General features: G+C 42.0%; 1 protein-coding gene across 1 annotated transcript in view; it reads left to right on the forward strand.

The window, feature by feature from the left end:
* The first annotated feature begins 4,459 nt into the window (after positions 1–4,459).
* pdpk1b (3-phosphoinositide dependent protein kinase 1b) overlaps positions 4,460–14,517 on the forward strand; it is a 29,395-nt gene continuing 19,337 nt past the window's right edge. Inside the window, exon 1 of the mRNA XM_066683549.1 lies at positions 4,460–4,598. Coding sequence (XP_066539646.1) covers positions 4,575–4,598 — 24 coding nt within the window. The 5' untranslated portion in view covers positions 4,460–4,574. The remainder of the gene's footprint in view (positions 4,599–14,517) is intronic.

Here is a 14,517-nt window from a genome sequence, read left to right on the forward strand (position 1 = left end):
TCCCATGGTCCAAAAACACATGGTAGGTGAAATGTATGAGTACATTTGTAAGTGTGTGTCATCCTCTGAAGGACTGGCTCCCACTCCAATGTGCTAAAGGAACTATCTAAAGGAAAAGGTAAACTTTGTTTTGCTCCTGGGTTTCCCCTAGTGTAATTAATTTTTACAGCACTGTACCAAAATCACTTAGCAGGGGCAGGGTTTCTATCCTCCAAAAATTATATAGTGCAATTTCAGCAGTGCTGAGCCTAGAGCACTGACAGTGGCTCTGTTCGCCCATTACATTTTGGAAAAGGGGAGAATCCCATGCAAAGGAAGGTATGTAGATGGTAATGCAGAGTGTAACTCACCTTTACAGAACTATCCAGATATCAAGAAAGTTTCAATCAGATTTGTGCAGTGATGAGCTCAGTGACAGAGGCTCCCTTATACAGGTCAGTGATGCACATGATTTGTTGCTGTAGTTTTAAGGTTGTGTTACTTTAAAGGAATACTGGCTTTTTTGTCTCCTGAGCACCCCCTACCTGCTGCTGAGTGTGATTTATGTTTACAGTGCTGTCTTGAATTCAAGTCTCACACACTCTCCCTGCCTCTCTCTCTCATAGACAAACACACACCTCTTTCTCACTTTTACTTACTCACGTATCGAGTGATGTTTACAAAATTAGTGAATGCTCTGGGGCTCCAGATGATTTTGAGCTGTTGAATGTGTGAATCGAATAAAATAATATTGACTACATGGTAAAACCCATATATGGTTCATAATACACACTGGACCATGTCATTACAACCATAAAATGTAACTTTGGTGGTACACTAGCTGTTATAACCACAGCAACTGACAGAAAAGCCCTTATTACCAGAAACAATGTCTAATGCTAAAAACTGAGCTAATCTGGCTAAAGTTAGCAGGCGCTAGCACTTGCTCTCGTTCATCAGTAACTCTCAAAACCAGATCCTCAATGAAGCTTGGGTTTCACCAACACAACGTATAACTTCATTCATTTAATCCACATCACAACTGGCGAAAAACACTCATTACCAGAATCGATGTCTAATGCAAAAGAGTGAGCTAATCCGGCTAAAAAGATGGCTAAAAATACTGAGCAGTCACTGCTCAGTGACTCTCACAAACTGATTATAACACTTTTGTCAAAAACGATCACTAACTACCACCACAACACATGGAAAAAGGCAACGGTACTTATTGCTCCAACCTGTGTCCTCAGGTCTGTTTCAGCTCACTCTACTGTGTAAATATAGTTCAGCATTAACCCTAGTACAGCCGCTCATTATCAATTCAGTTCAATTCAATTCAAGGTGCTTTATTGACATGACAAATTAGCTACATTTGTATTGTCAAAGCCTGGGTTACAATTTTAAAGTTTAAGAAGAACAATAAAATATTGAATTAAATAAATACAGAGTGTAACTTATTAGAAATTTGGAAACACTTGGTAACATTTACCACTAGTAACAGTGACTGGAATGTCCTTTGGATGTACTTGTAGAATGTACTTTGGGCATTCTGTGAGGAAGTGCAGCTCTGTCTCAGGTCGACTGAAGCCGCACTGCTGGCAGTCTCTGCTCCTGAGGCAGCCAGGTCTGTCTGTGTCTGCCCGTCTCTATGGCCAGACCGTGCTGACTGAGTCTGTACCTGGTCAGGGTGGTTCTCAGGTCTCGGTCAGTCACTGTGCTGAGGTCCTGTGCTACAGTGTACTGCCGCTTTAGGGCCAGATAACATTGCATTTTACTCTGTGATTTAGTTTGAGTTTCCCAATAGTGTCTGTACTGTTGTTTTATTCGTGAAGTAATTTGGTCGGGTCTGATCGGATCTGCTGTGTTCTGGTCCTGAGCTGATTGAGGGTTAGTGTGTGTTAGCGAGGGTGTGTTAGTGTGTGTTAGTGGGGGTGTGTTAGGGAGGGTGTGTTAGTGTGTGTTAGCGAGGGTGTGTTAGTGTGTGTTAGCGAGGGTGTGTTAGTGAGGGTGTGTTAGGGTGTGTTAGTGGGGGTGTGTTAGTGTGTGTTAGCAAGGGTGTGTTAGTGTGTGTTAGGGAGGGTGTGTTAGTGTGTGTTAGCGAGGGTGTGTTAGTGTGTGTTAGCGAGGGTGTGTTAGTGAGGGTGTGTTAGGGTGTGTTAGTGGGGGTGTGTTAGTGTGTGTTAGCGAGGGTGTGTTAGTGTGTGTTAGGGAGGGTGTGTTAGTGTGTGTTAGCGAGGGTGTGTTAGTGAGGGTGTGTTAGGGAGGGTGTGTTAGTGTGTGTTAGCGAGGGTGTGTTAGTGTGTGTTAGGGAGGGTGTGTTAGTGTGTGTTAGCGAGGGTGTGTTAGTGAGGGTGTGTTAGGGAGGGTGTGTTAGTGTGTGTTAGCGAGGTTGTGTTAGTGGGAGTGTGTTAGTGTGTGTTAGTGGGGGTGTGTTAGTGTGTGTTAGGACCAGCTGAGTGAGGGGATTGTTTTCTTTCTCAACTCTTGCTACTGCAGGGCTTTGTAACGATACAAGTGGGGGTCACTGTGTTTAAGGTGTGTGTGTGTGTGTGTATGTGTATGTGTGTGTTGGTGTGTACTGCAGGGCTTTGTAACGATAATGAGTGGGGGTCACTGTGTTTAAGGTGTGTGTGTGTGTGTGGGTGTGGGTGTGTGTGTTGGTGTGTACTGCCGGGCTGTGTAACGGTACGAGTGGGGGTCGCTGTGTTTAAGGTGTGTGTGTGTGTGTGTGTGGGTATGTGTGTTGGTGTGTACTGCAGGGCTGTGTAACGATACGAGTGAAGGGTCGCTGTGTTTAAGGTGTGTGTGTGTATGTGTGTGTTGGTGTGTACTGCAGGGCTGTGTAACGATACGAGTGGAGGTCGCTGTGTTTAAGGTGTGTCCAGAATTTGATCGCCCTTGTTTGTATCTTTATAATTAATGGATATTGGCTTAATTCTCCCCTGTATGCGTTGTTTGTGGTGCTCCTGTTTTACAGAACTCTGCATGCAGGGTCTCAATCAGGTGTTTGTCCCATTTGCCAAATTCATGATCAGTGAGCGGACCCCACACTTCACTGCCATAAAGGGCGATGGGTTCAATGACAGATTCAAATAGCTTTAGCCAGATTCTGATTGGGATTTCTGCAGGAATGTGTTGTTTTATGGCGTAGAAAGCCCTGCGTGCTTTTCCTCTCAGTTCATTCACCGCTTGATGGAAGTTCCCTGAGGAACTGATGTTGAGGCCTAAATAATTGTAATTTGAACAGTGACTAATTTGGTTTGTATCTAATAGAAATGTGTGTGTTGCTCCCTGAGATCTGGATCTCTTCTGAAATATTACTGTGTTAGTCTTTTTCAGGTTGACCGTAAGGGCCCAGTTCTGACAGTACTGCTCCAGCAGGTCCAGGTTCTGCTGTAGACCCTGTTCTGTGGGGGACAGCAGAACCAAGTCGTCTGCGTAGAGCAGGAGTTTAATCTCTGAGTCGTGCAGAGTGAGACCGGGCGCTGCAGAACGCTCCAGAATCGTGGCCAATTCGTTTATATAAATGTTAAATAGTGTTGGGCTTAAGCAGCAGCCCTGTCTCACTCCGCGCTCCTGAGAGAAGGAGTTTGTTTGTTTGTTTGTGGTCAATTTTTATACCGCATTTGTTTGATGTGTACATTGATTTAATCAGATCATAGGCTTTACCCCCTACACCACTTTGTAAAAGTTTATAAAATAATCCTTGGTGCCAAATGGAATCAAATGCCTTTTTAAAGTCAACAAAACATGCAAATATATTTAATTTATTTTGGACAACGTATTTATCAATCAGGGTGTGTAGGGTGTAAATGTGATCAGACATTCTATGATTTGGTAAAAAATCCAAACGGACTCTTGCTCAGGACACTGTGCTCCAAAAGGAAGTGTAATAATCTAGAGTTTAAAAAACTACACAGTAACTTCCCCAGGTTACTGTTCACACAGATGCCTCGGTAGTTATTGGGGTCGAATTTATCTCCAGATTTAAAGATGGGTGTTATCAGTCCACGGCTCCAGATCTCAGGGATGTGACCTACACTCAGAACCAGATTGAACAGCTTTAAAGCGGCCAACTGGAATTTTGAACTGGTGCATTTTAGCATCTCGTTTAAGATGCCGTCAGGTCCATATGTTTTGTTTGGTTTTAGTTTTTTAATTTTCTCTTTAAGCTCCTGCTCTCCCTCTGCTACTTTAGAGGGTCTGTAGATTTCAAACAGGACAAAGTAAGCTAAATAGTTATTCTAATGATATAATATGTCTAATATATATATGATAATATAATAATATATATATATATATGATATAATATTCTAATATAATATGTCTCATTCACTCTTTCTTCGCTGATTGTGAAGGCGCCGAGGGCCAGGTCACCGTTAATGACCGTTACTGACGGTTACTCATTTCAAAATTTTGAATTGCGCCGCTGGGCCGCGCGAGGGCGCGTCGAGGCGCGCGCGCTCCCCTCGCGACTGCGGTAACAACATTGTTGTGGAATGACGTCACGGCCGTAAGATGAAGGCGCAGATGCGGCCATGACTCGGGGCTCCGTGATTATTTAAATCCCAATAAAATACCGGCGGAAAACGTCCATGGCACGGGCCACCAGTCAGATCGTGAGTATGACGGGGGCGCGTGCGACGCGGAGTCGAAGCCGCCGGCGCGCGCGGTGTGTGTGCGCGACGTTCGGCGCCGTTTTAGCGTCAAAGGCCGCTCCGGTGTTATTAGCCTCCGCTCCCGGTGGCTCAGCTGCTGTTACCGGAGCCTTAGAGACCGTTCCCGGGGCCGGGCTGGTTTTACAGTGGCGGGGAGGTGTTTTAGAGTCTGTTGTAGTGTTAAATACGCGGATGTTTTGTTGAAGGAACGCGGAGCGGTTCTGTTTTTAACGGTATCTCCGGGGTTAGCTCGCTGCTAATGCGGCAAAACAAACTGGTCAACTGTTAGTGTGTGGAAAAGTGTTTAACTACAGCTCAAACTACTACTTTTACTACGTTTATCGTTAAAAACGACCTCTGAACTATGCTGAGACTATTAGAGAATCTTAAGAATCTTTTTTTTTGACCACTTTTGCTGAATATGCTAATTTTCTAGGGTTTCCGCGGCTCTATCGTCGCTTTCTTACTTCCATCCACACTTTTCTTTCTGTTGTTATGCCTGTGCTTTTCTATAGTTTGCTCAGCTTTAAGCTTCAGGTTTATTGTACTGTTTTGCCACATGCTTCATTGATACAACACCGGCCAGACCAGACCAGGCCGGGCCGAGCTAACCCTAGCTTTAGAGCTAACCCCAGAGTTAGCTAGCTAACACCAAACATTGGCCCTGAGCCTTGTCTTACTCTGAGAAACATCTTCCCTTCTTAGTTCCGTGGTGTATAAAGACTTAAAAGTTAATATAAACGAGTTCCTTCACACACACAGCTCTGTGGCGTTGAAGTTAGTTCTGTACTGAGTTTGCTTCTTTCTCTTCTTTCTTCTGTCTGGTTAGGGTCTTTTGACCTGAGCTTGACTTTCAATCAACCACTTCTCTGAAAATAAGAGCCATGCCACCATCAGATGTGTGTGTGTTTTCGTTAGGTTTCAGTAGCTCAGTGATGGCTAGGCTGAGAGGTTTTAGGCCGGGCTGCCGGGCGACCTTTTAAGGAATGTGTGAGGAAACTGTAGTGAATCCCTACGCTCCACCCCATGAAGTAGGATTCCTGGGAAATCTAGATCAGACCCAAGCAAAACAAGTCAAAATATGGGGGCTGTCCCAATAGCTTCCTTAAGACATGTTAGTTATATTAATGCTAACTTGTTATTCAACAGGGAAGAGATGCAACGTTCTAGAGACCAAAGATTTGATTTGTGTTTTTAGTTAAAGCTACACTAAGTAGCATTTTTACCTTAAATTGCAGCTTCAGAATCATTTATGATGTTTCACTGAGCTGTAATAGGGAGAATGGAGCTTCTGGTGTTGCTACTCTGGGCTCAGCACTGCAGAAACTGTACTATTTAACTTATGGAGGAGGGTAGAAAACCACCCCTGCTTCCTTTCCACCTCTCCTTTGGTTTCAGTACAGTGCTATAAAAGTGAATATTACCCTCTACAGCTGTAGGGGGAGCCCAGGAGCTAAAATACAGAATCGAATTTAATTTTCCTGTAAAGCCATTATGCATTTTCAGACTTTTGACCATTTAAACCTGATATGTCGCCTGCACAAGAGCCCTGGGCCATTGGGAGTGTTTATTTACTTGTACGTTGGTGTGTCGGTTTCACTCTGCGATTACACCACCACCACAACACTAGGTCTGTATTACAAATATCTTCTTCTAAACTACGGAGGACCCTGTAGAAGGGAGTAGGGTGCTAATCGGAATAGAGTAGTTTACATGCCGTGCAAACAAAGCAACAAATACAAAGCTGGCGCTTTCCCCTTGTGTTTTTGCTCCTCATAGATGTGTCCATACCTTTCCCTGGTTCCACCTTTCTATTCCTTCTGTGGCGTCAAAACTGACGTGGGAGGAAATCCCTGGCAGTGAATGTGCTGCTGTTTGCGTCTCCGTAGTCTGGAAAAGAGCAGTTCATGTTTCTGGACTTCTTAGTCCAACTTGATCCATGTTCGTCTGACTGTGGACCAATAACAGTTGGTGATTGCATCAGGCTGTGGCATAGGATGAGTTCTAGGTTTCATGTCTATATTAGTTCGAGGAAGAAGCCTTAATTGGCATTTATCTTTGTTTTATGACGAATTTCACTGTCTAATTAAAAATATGTATCTCCAAATATGGCAAATTTATAGGAGATGGAAATAACCTTGTAACTTTCTTTGGAAGTCAGTGTAAATACATTTTAATACCAAGGAAGTGTATTTCAATTGGTTCGTTCGTCATGAAGTTTTATCACAATGTGAAAGGCAACTGCTGTGTTCAAATAATGTGATAAAATAAAAATCCACAAAAATGGGGACAGGTTTTTAACTGGGCAGCAACAATATGCTAATATGCCTGAGTGTGACCCAGGGTTTAGTCGTTTTAGGTCTGCCACAGAACCAGTAAGAATTGGTTATGTGTTTGTCATTCATCTCGAAAAAGGACCTGCCTTCAGCGCCCTGCTGGGAGAGAAGGAACATTGCAGGGGAATGGCAATGTCTCCTCAGACGTCTCTAAAGTGCCCATAGGTGTGAGTGTAAGAGTGTGTGTAGCCCTGCGAAGGACTGGCACCCCCTCCAGGGTATGTTCCTGCCTTGAACCCAGTGATTAAGTGTTTATTCCATGGTGAATCTTTAAGACATCCCCACTGACTACAAAGAAGCACTTTGTAGTTCATCTGTTGCTCTGTGTACTTTCACTTACGTTCACCGCTCAGGACCCCCACAGAGCAGGTGTGATGTGGTGGTGGATCACTCTCAGCGCTGCAGTGACACTGACGTGGTGGTGGTGTGTTAGTGTGTGTTGTGCTGGTGTAGAGTGGATCAGACACAGCAGTGCTGCTGGAGTTTTTAAACCCTGTGCCAGAGACAGTAGCTCATCTGTCGCTGCACAGTGTCTCTAGTCCTTCATCAGTGACACAGGACGCTGTCGGCTGGATGTTTCTGGCCGGTGGTAGGACTGGACGGTAATTCAGTGTCAATATAAAATATAAAATGTTTCAGTAGCAATGATATGATTTGTAAACACATCAATATTTAAATATACATTATTTAATGTATCTTTCACTGACTGACATTGATTACAGGGCGCTGCCGTCAGTTCGCTGCACTCAGTCTTCAAGTTGGTTTAACTGACAAAGCCAGGAGGTTTATGTTTGACAGTAGGGGCGGGCGATATGGCAAAAATACATTATCACAATGTATTGCAGGATAACGGTCTGGATTTTATCACGAATCTTTTTCATGGTGGTTTTTTTTAAGTGAATTCACAAGGGGAAAAGCCTTCAATTTATAAAGATAATCAAATTAATCTTTAGTCAAAATATGATCAAAATTTAATTTGGAAATGTCTTTGAAATCTTCCTTTGGATTCTTCAAAGACTTTTCATAAGGAAAATGATTAATTACTGCAGGAAAAATGGTATTATCTAAGCTTATTGGCAACATTTTACCTTCCTTGACAAACTTTTCTAATGGCGTTTTATCCTTCACCAAACGTCTGACTCACCTCGATTTATTCTGATACTGAGTCTTGTTTCTGACCCAGTGCTTTTCCCCTTTGAGGCCAGACGTGTTGGAAGGAGGGAGCTTTCCCCGATTGGCCGCCTCCCTCACTCCCCTCCTGGGTTTAATCGGTCTCAGCAGGAAAATGGCAGACAGTGAAAGGGATCTAAGCTTTGAAAACCTATTTATTGTTTTGATGGTTGTTTATTATTTTGATTTCCGTTGTCGTATAAAACTGTCTGTTGTCATCTCTCACGGTGCGCGTCTGTTAGGAGCTGAAGCCTGGTCGCTTCCCCGCCTCCTTGGTTAAGCGTTGCCCCTGATTGGTCTACAGACTCGACTTACGTGTCGTTAAAGCTAAGAGCCCAAGCTACTCTGCCATAGCGGAGATCCACGGGGAACATGTTTACATTTATTTTTATTTGTTGTACTTTGTTTTGAACTGTAGATTTGTGTGTACTCTTTACACAAACACGTGGATTACTAACGAGTGGACTGACGGAAAGACTGACATTTGGGTTTGTTTTGTAGGGGACAACCTTCGTAAGCGCTGGTATCCTTTGTGTGTGTTTGTGAATCGCTTGTGGCCTCTTCAGGCTTCGTGGCGAGGAAGAGGTCTCATGTAACACAATCGTTTGGTTTTAATTCCGTAGTCGTACATTTTAGATCACTGACTTCCATTACCAGTGTCCCGAGAGTCTGCCCATCGACTGATGTGTAATATGTACACAGTACGTAAACAACTTACAAGAACTTCGGCGGAGAGAATGTGTATTAGCACGATTCAACAATCTCCCTGTGATGGTGTATTGTGGACAAATTCTTATCCTTCACGATCTGATATCGTCATATGGCGCACCCCGATTTCAGTGATGCATGTTTCTTGTTTAAAATTGGCAGTTCTTCTGTGGCTTTTATATTTTTCATATCTATATCTAAATTATATTGTGTTGACCGAAGTGAAGAGACATATTGTGATATAAATTTTTGGCCTTATCATTTAGCCTTAGTTGGTGGACTGTTTTCTGTCCAGCAGTGAAAATGTCGCTGGGCTTTAAAAACTCCAGTAACACTGCTGTGTCTGATCCACCTGTACCAGTACACCTCCAAATCATACCTGCTCTGTGCGGGTCCTGATCATGTGAAATGGGGACCATGAAATGGCGGTGAAGAATGTTTTATCAGTCAGACTTCTCATGTAAATCAGATGTGGAAAATGAGAACTGTGAGTTTTTCTTTTTGTCCCAACAACAAAAGAGTTTAGCATGAGGTGTTGGACTTATTGTCCGTACTTGATGTTGATCTCCTGCAGTGTGGCCATTGCACATGTGCATTTCGCAATGACAAGAAAGAAATTATATATTTTTTCAGCCCTCATGTCGTGTAGTTGAGTGTCAAAGCTGTGTGTAGTCAGATATCCACGATGCATACATGGAACCGTTTGGTTTTTGAGTATGGTGTTGATGGACACTTGTGCTAACGAAGAAACGTGAAACAGAAAGTGAGGAGTTACTGGCATTTGGAAGAATATGAAACAAGGCCAGTTATACGACAACGGCAGCTTGCAATGGCGTATGTTGACAGACAAATGCTACTGCATTCCATGTTTGTACAAATCAGACTAGTTTGGTAATAGTTTTGTCCAAACCAACCAAACGCATGTTATTAAAAGTAGTGTATATAGTATGTACCTAACAGGATTGATGCGTATTGTACAACTGTTGCACACCTCTGGGTTTCTGATTTGCATTTTTAGCAGTGCGATTTTTAACATTTATTTAGTGGTCGATACAGATCCCGTCTCAATCTTGTTCACTTCAAGTGCCTTTAACGATGAATCTGGTTCCGTTTCTAGTTTCATTACAAGAGCAATTACACCACTTAGGACTATCTGCTGTCACCAAAGTATTTACGGCATGCTTTCATGTGTAAAATCCACTTCCCTGAAGTGTTTATGACAATTTCCAGATATAAGACTGTGTTTAATGGTGCATATTCCGGATAATTTAGGGTCATTTATAACCTGCTGTGTATTCAAAATAATTCAGACTGGTTTTCAGTAGGTTGTGCTCACATATCTTCGCTGTTGCAACAAAGATTTGCATCTCTGTTTTTGTTGTTCCCCATTTCTTTGCATAATCTGGAAGTAACCGCTATTCTCTACACTGTGTAAAATGAATAATGATGAATGGAATAGAAACGTTTCGGAATTACTTGGAAATTATTGCTGCATCCACTTCCAGAGTTGATTAGAGGACTGTTGTGGAAGACATTTTTGCCAAAGATTGAGATGTGAAGAATGTAAGAATAAACAAACAAGAAAGTTATTAGTGATGATGACCAACTTCTATGAAGTTTTTCATACTTTAATCATTTTATTTGTGATGTAAAAACATAATCTCACATTGGGAATAATTAAAAGTCATTGTCCATTTATTAAAGACCAGTTAAGAGTTTCTGCCATTTTTAATTTTCTCAGCTAAACATCAGTCTACATTTAGGAAAGAAACTTTTTTGTAATGCGAGCTGTTTAGTTTTGTAGCACATTTGGTCTCTGTTTACTTTCATTCAGTTAGCGCTCTCCCAGATTTAGTTAGTTTCATCTACAGCAAAAATAAATCTATATTACCCACCCATAGAATAGGAATAGAGCAACATTGTCAACTTGGGTTGTGCTTTTCAACGTTTGGAGGCTCTCCATTGTATAAAACAAACCCAGATGCCATTTCTCTGCCGTGAGCACAGAAAGAAAACCTCACGTACTGAGGCTTTGTGAACACAATCGCCTTAAAGGGAACATATCATACTCCTTTTTCTCTTGATCTTAATTGAATGCCTGTGAAATGCTGTTGTCAAAATACCCAAAGATCAATTAAAACTTTCTTCTCCCCCTGTGTTAACAGCCCCTGTTCAGAACGCCCGCTTTCAGCACCTGTTCCTTTAAATGATAATGAGCCGCTCTCTGTTCACCCCGACCCCGAGCGCACAGCAGTGAGGAGCGAGGAGCAGAAGCTCTGGTTTTTAGCCGTTTTCACTCTGTTCTCTTTCTTCTCCGTTTTTACTCAGTGCTGTTATTTCTCCGCGCTCGTTGTGCGTTTAACCTTGTCTTTGTGCTCTCACATAAACACGGGTCCAGCGCTGTGATTGGACGGACCCAGACGAGGGGGCGGGGCAATTCTGAAGTATGACTCTACTATCTTTGTATGACACAACACAAACTCAAAGTTGTTTAATCACATGTGTTTTGAATTTCAGTGTGTGTATGTTGGTAGGAGCTGTTGATCCCCTCAATAACTTAAAATAGTACTGTGTGTTATGACTGTGGTTAAATTTTACAAAACAAATTAGAGTTAAGTATATGAAGTATTTTAAGGGTTCACTTTCTGGAAAAGGTCATCTTGATTTCTCTGTGACAGGAAAGAGAAGAAATATACTCCTCTTGAAATTGCTCAAGTAGCTGTATGTCAGCGTAAGAGTGTGTGTCTGTGTATAGTGGCGTTGCACAGTGCTTGTGAGATCTTGCCACAGAGATGTAGATTGTAACAGGCCCTGGGCCACCAAATAACTGTTCACAGAACTGTACGGGAACTTTGTCAGCCGTCTAAAACTGAACTGGCTCTCAGTTATTTCACAGTTAACGTTTGTCATGCTCCCATAACATTTATCTGTCTTTTGGGTTTTTAACTGAATATTCTATTTAATTCAGATGAATTTAGGACTTAAATTTTTAAATTTAAATTAAAAAAAATGTTCTCTTGACTTTTGGCTGTAAATTAGCTCCATAATTTCAGAGGAGAACGTGACGCGTGATGGACGTTGAGATTCACAACCACTGCTTAGAAATACCGTTTTTGCTGCAGCTAAGCTAACAATGTCCCACCTTTCTTCCCATAACCCAACATTGAATTTCCAATTATTTCAGGTAAGGTACTATTTCAAAACTATACATACAAGCACTGGATTCTCCATCATGTGTTTTTATTTCTGACCAGTACACTCAGAACATCGGATGCTTCCTCCACAATTACTGTGGCAAGACTTATTTTGAAGATGCCTTAAAGGCTGTGTTCACATTATCAGGCTGAAGTGACTCAGATCTTATTTATTTGCCTTAGGCCCCATCCACACAGATCCATTTATTTTTAAAAACAGAGATTTTCCTCTCCGCGATTTTTGGAAATATGTTCTTCAGATGAATACAAAAGACTGTTGCTGTCGTACTGTGACCCAATAATGAGGGTGGAAGTCCGGCCTTACTCTGAGCCAGTAAAAACGAGGGGGTGTTCCTGACTCCGCCCACAAACTGTCAATAGAGTTTTTTTTAGAGTGCAGAAAATACTTGAACACTGAAGGAAAAGAGCTCGGAGCATGAGGAGCAAGTTTCACGTTTGCGCTCATGAGAGGGATATTTACACCACAAATGTTACAGGTTTATATTTTCCACGTGGCGTTTTTGCTGCCTCTACTTTTAACGTTGATGTGGTGCCAAAGTAAACACCTTTTAATTGAATTAATGTGAAAATCAAGGTCAACCCCAGTGTGTTGTGATAAGCGCTATATAACTAATTTGATTGACTGATTGTTCACACTGATTTAAACAGATGTCGCACGTCTGTATTGCCCAATAGTATTTCAAGTTATTGAATTAGACGAGATGGTGCAGAAAGCTGCACTGATAAATCGATTACTCAAACAGAAAATGTTCACACTGACTCATTAACACTTTAAAAGCGTGAGTTGTGACTGAAAATACTGCTGTGGTGTTAGACTTGTTTCTCACACAGCCTCGCACCGATGTTGACCGCACGGAGGGGGTAGGAATGGAACAGACCTTGCACAAGGTGTGAAGCAGGGCTTTTATGATCACTAAGTATTTTTTTTTATATGATTTTCATCATATCTAGCTTTTGCAGTGTTTGTGTAATGAGAGGGTAGTGATTCTTTGGAGCTGATAGTTACCCAATATATTGGTCTTGGATTTAAAAACATTTTTTTTGTTATTAATTAATTATGAATTAATGCAATAGACCTAAGGTTTTTCACTTTTTTACACAGTGCAAACTGTTTGGGGGTGATATAATTCACAACCCCAACCTCGCTCAATAAGACTAGTGTTACGAGCTTTTTAACTCTTGTTGTTGTCCATCATGGGTCGTAATTTTGCAGTGCTGGATTCTGGAAATATTTTTTAAATATTTTATTGTCTTCAGTGTGTCACTGGATCACACTGGTTTGTATCCATCGGTAGAATGGATAAGCAGGAACACACCACCAGGGAACTCCTCCTGTCAGGACAGGGTAGATTATTAATTTGAATGGTTGAAACATTCAAAGGCAGCAGTGGCCTCCACTAATGCCTTTTCATGCAGAGTAAGGACAAGACAGTACAAGGAATGTGTGTCTGCACCAGCCGAGTGGACTCTGTGGAATATGGAAATTGCAATTAAACACAGTCCAATGACAGAGTGGGGGGTGTGGCCATGCAACGCAGACGACCAGCACCAACTCTCCATCTGTAAAATCTCCAGCTGCAGCAGAGATCACGTTTGTTTTTATCCGACTCACGACGGCAGCTCGTAAAATGACGCCGTGGTCTTTTGAAGAGGTTCAAACGCTCCTTGGATCGGTGGCCGACGAAAGAATCCAGCGAGAGCTGGACGCTGCAACAAGGAAGGAACAAACTCTACTGATGTGTCTGAACTGATGACGGAGCTGTGTTCAGTCCCAAACAACAACAACACACCAATACACCATGAGTAAACACTGCTTAACGTTACTGCCGTCGTTGTTGTGGTTTCCAAAGCTAGCTCTTCCCGTTAGAAATGGGGGTTTTTCCACTGTATTTTTGTATTGTCCAATATCAACCTCTCTTCAGAACGTAAAAATTCAAGCCCCCAAAACTCTCTTCTGTAGTATTTTAGGGAAAGGAGCCATGATTATTGGTAGAGATCAACCAAATACATCTTTCACACGTTACCCAAACTTAATTATTTTCATGTGGGAAAAGGCTGATTTGCGTTATATAAAAGAAGCACGGTCGATACAATGGGTGATACCTAGGCGGACTACAGGGCTAACTGTGCTGGACTTTTAACAATCGGAACTTGCAAAGGGCTCTCGGATCAGAACTCGTTCACCTGTAGATGAGTATCTGTGTTGTGAATAAGCCACTGTGGACGTGCTGCTGTGTTGTAGGGAATGGGCAATATTGTTCTAAACTAATATCACAATATTTCTGGGTAATTTTGTGGTAACGATATTCTTGGTGATATGTAAAACCACTGAAAAATATTTTATTAATTTCAATTAATACATACTGAACATACTGCTGTTCTTGTTTGTATAAAATAATGTAACATATAAATCTACCACACAACTAAGGTACAGAATAAAGTGAATGCGTT

Source organism: Hoplias malabaricus, chromosome 10, assembly GCF_029633855.1.
Source record: "Hoplias malabaricus isolate fHopMal1 chromosome 10, fHopMal1.hap1, whole genome shotgun sequence".
Classification (NCBI taxonomy): Eukaryota; Metazoa; Chordata; class Actinopteri; order Characiformes; family Erythrinidae; genus Hoplias; species Hoplias malabaricus.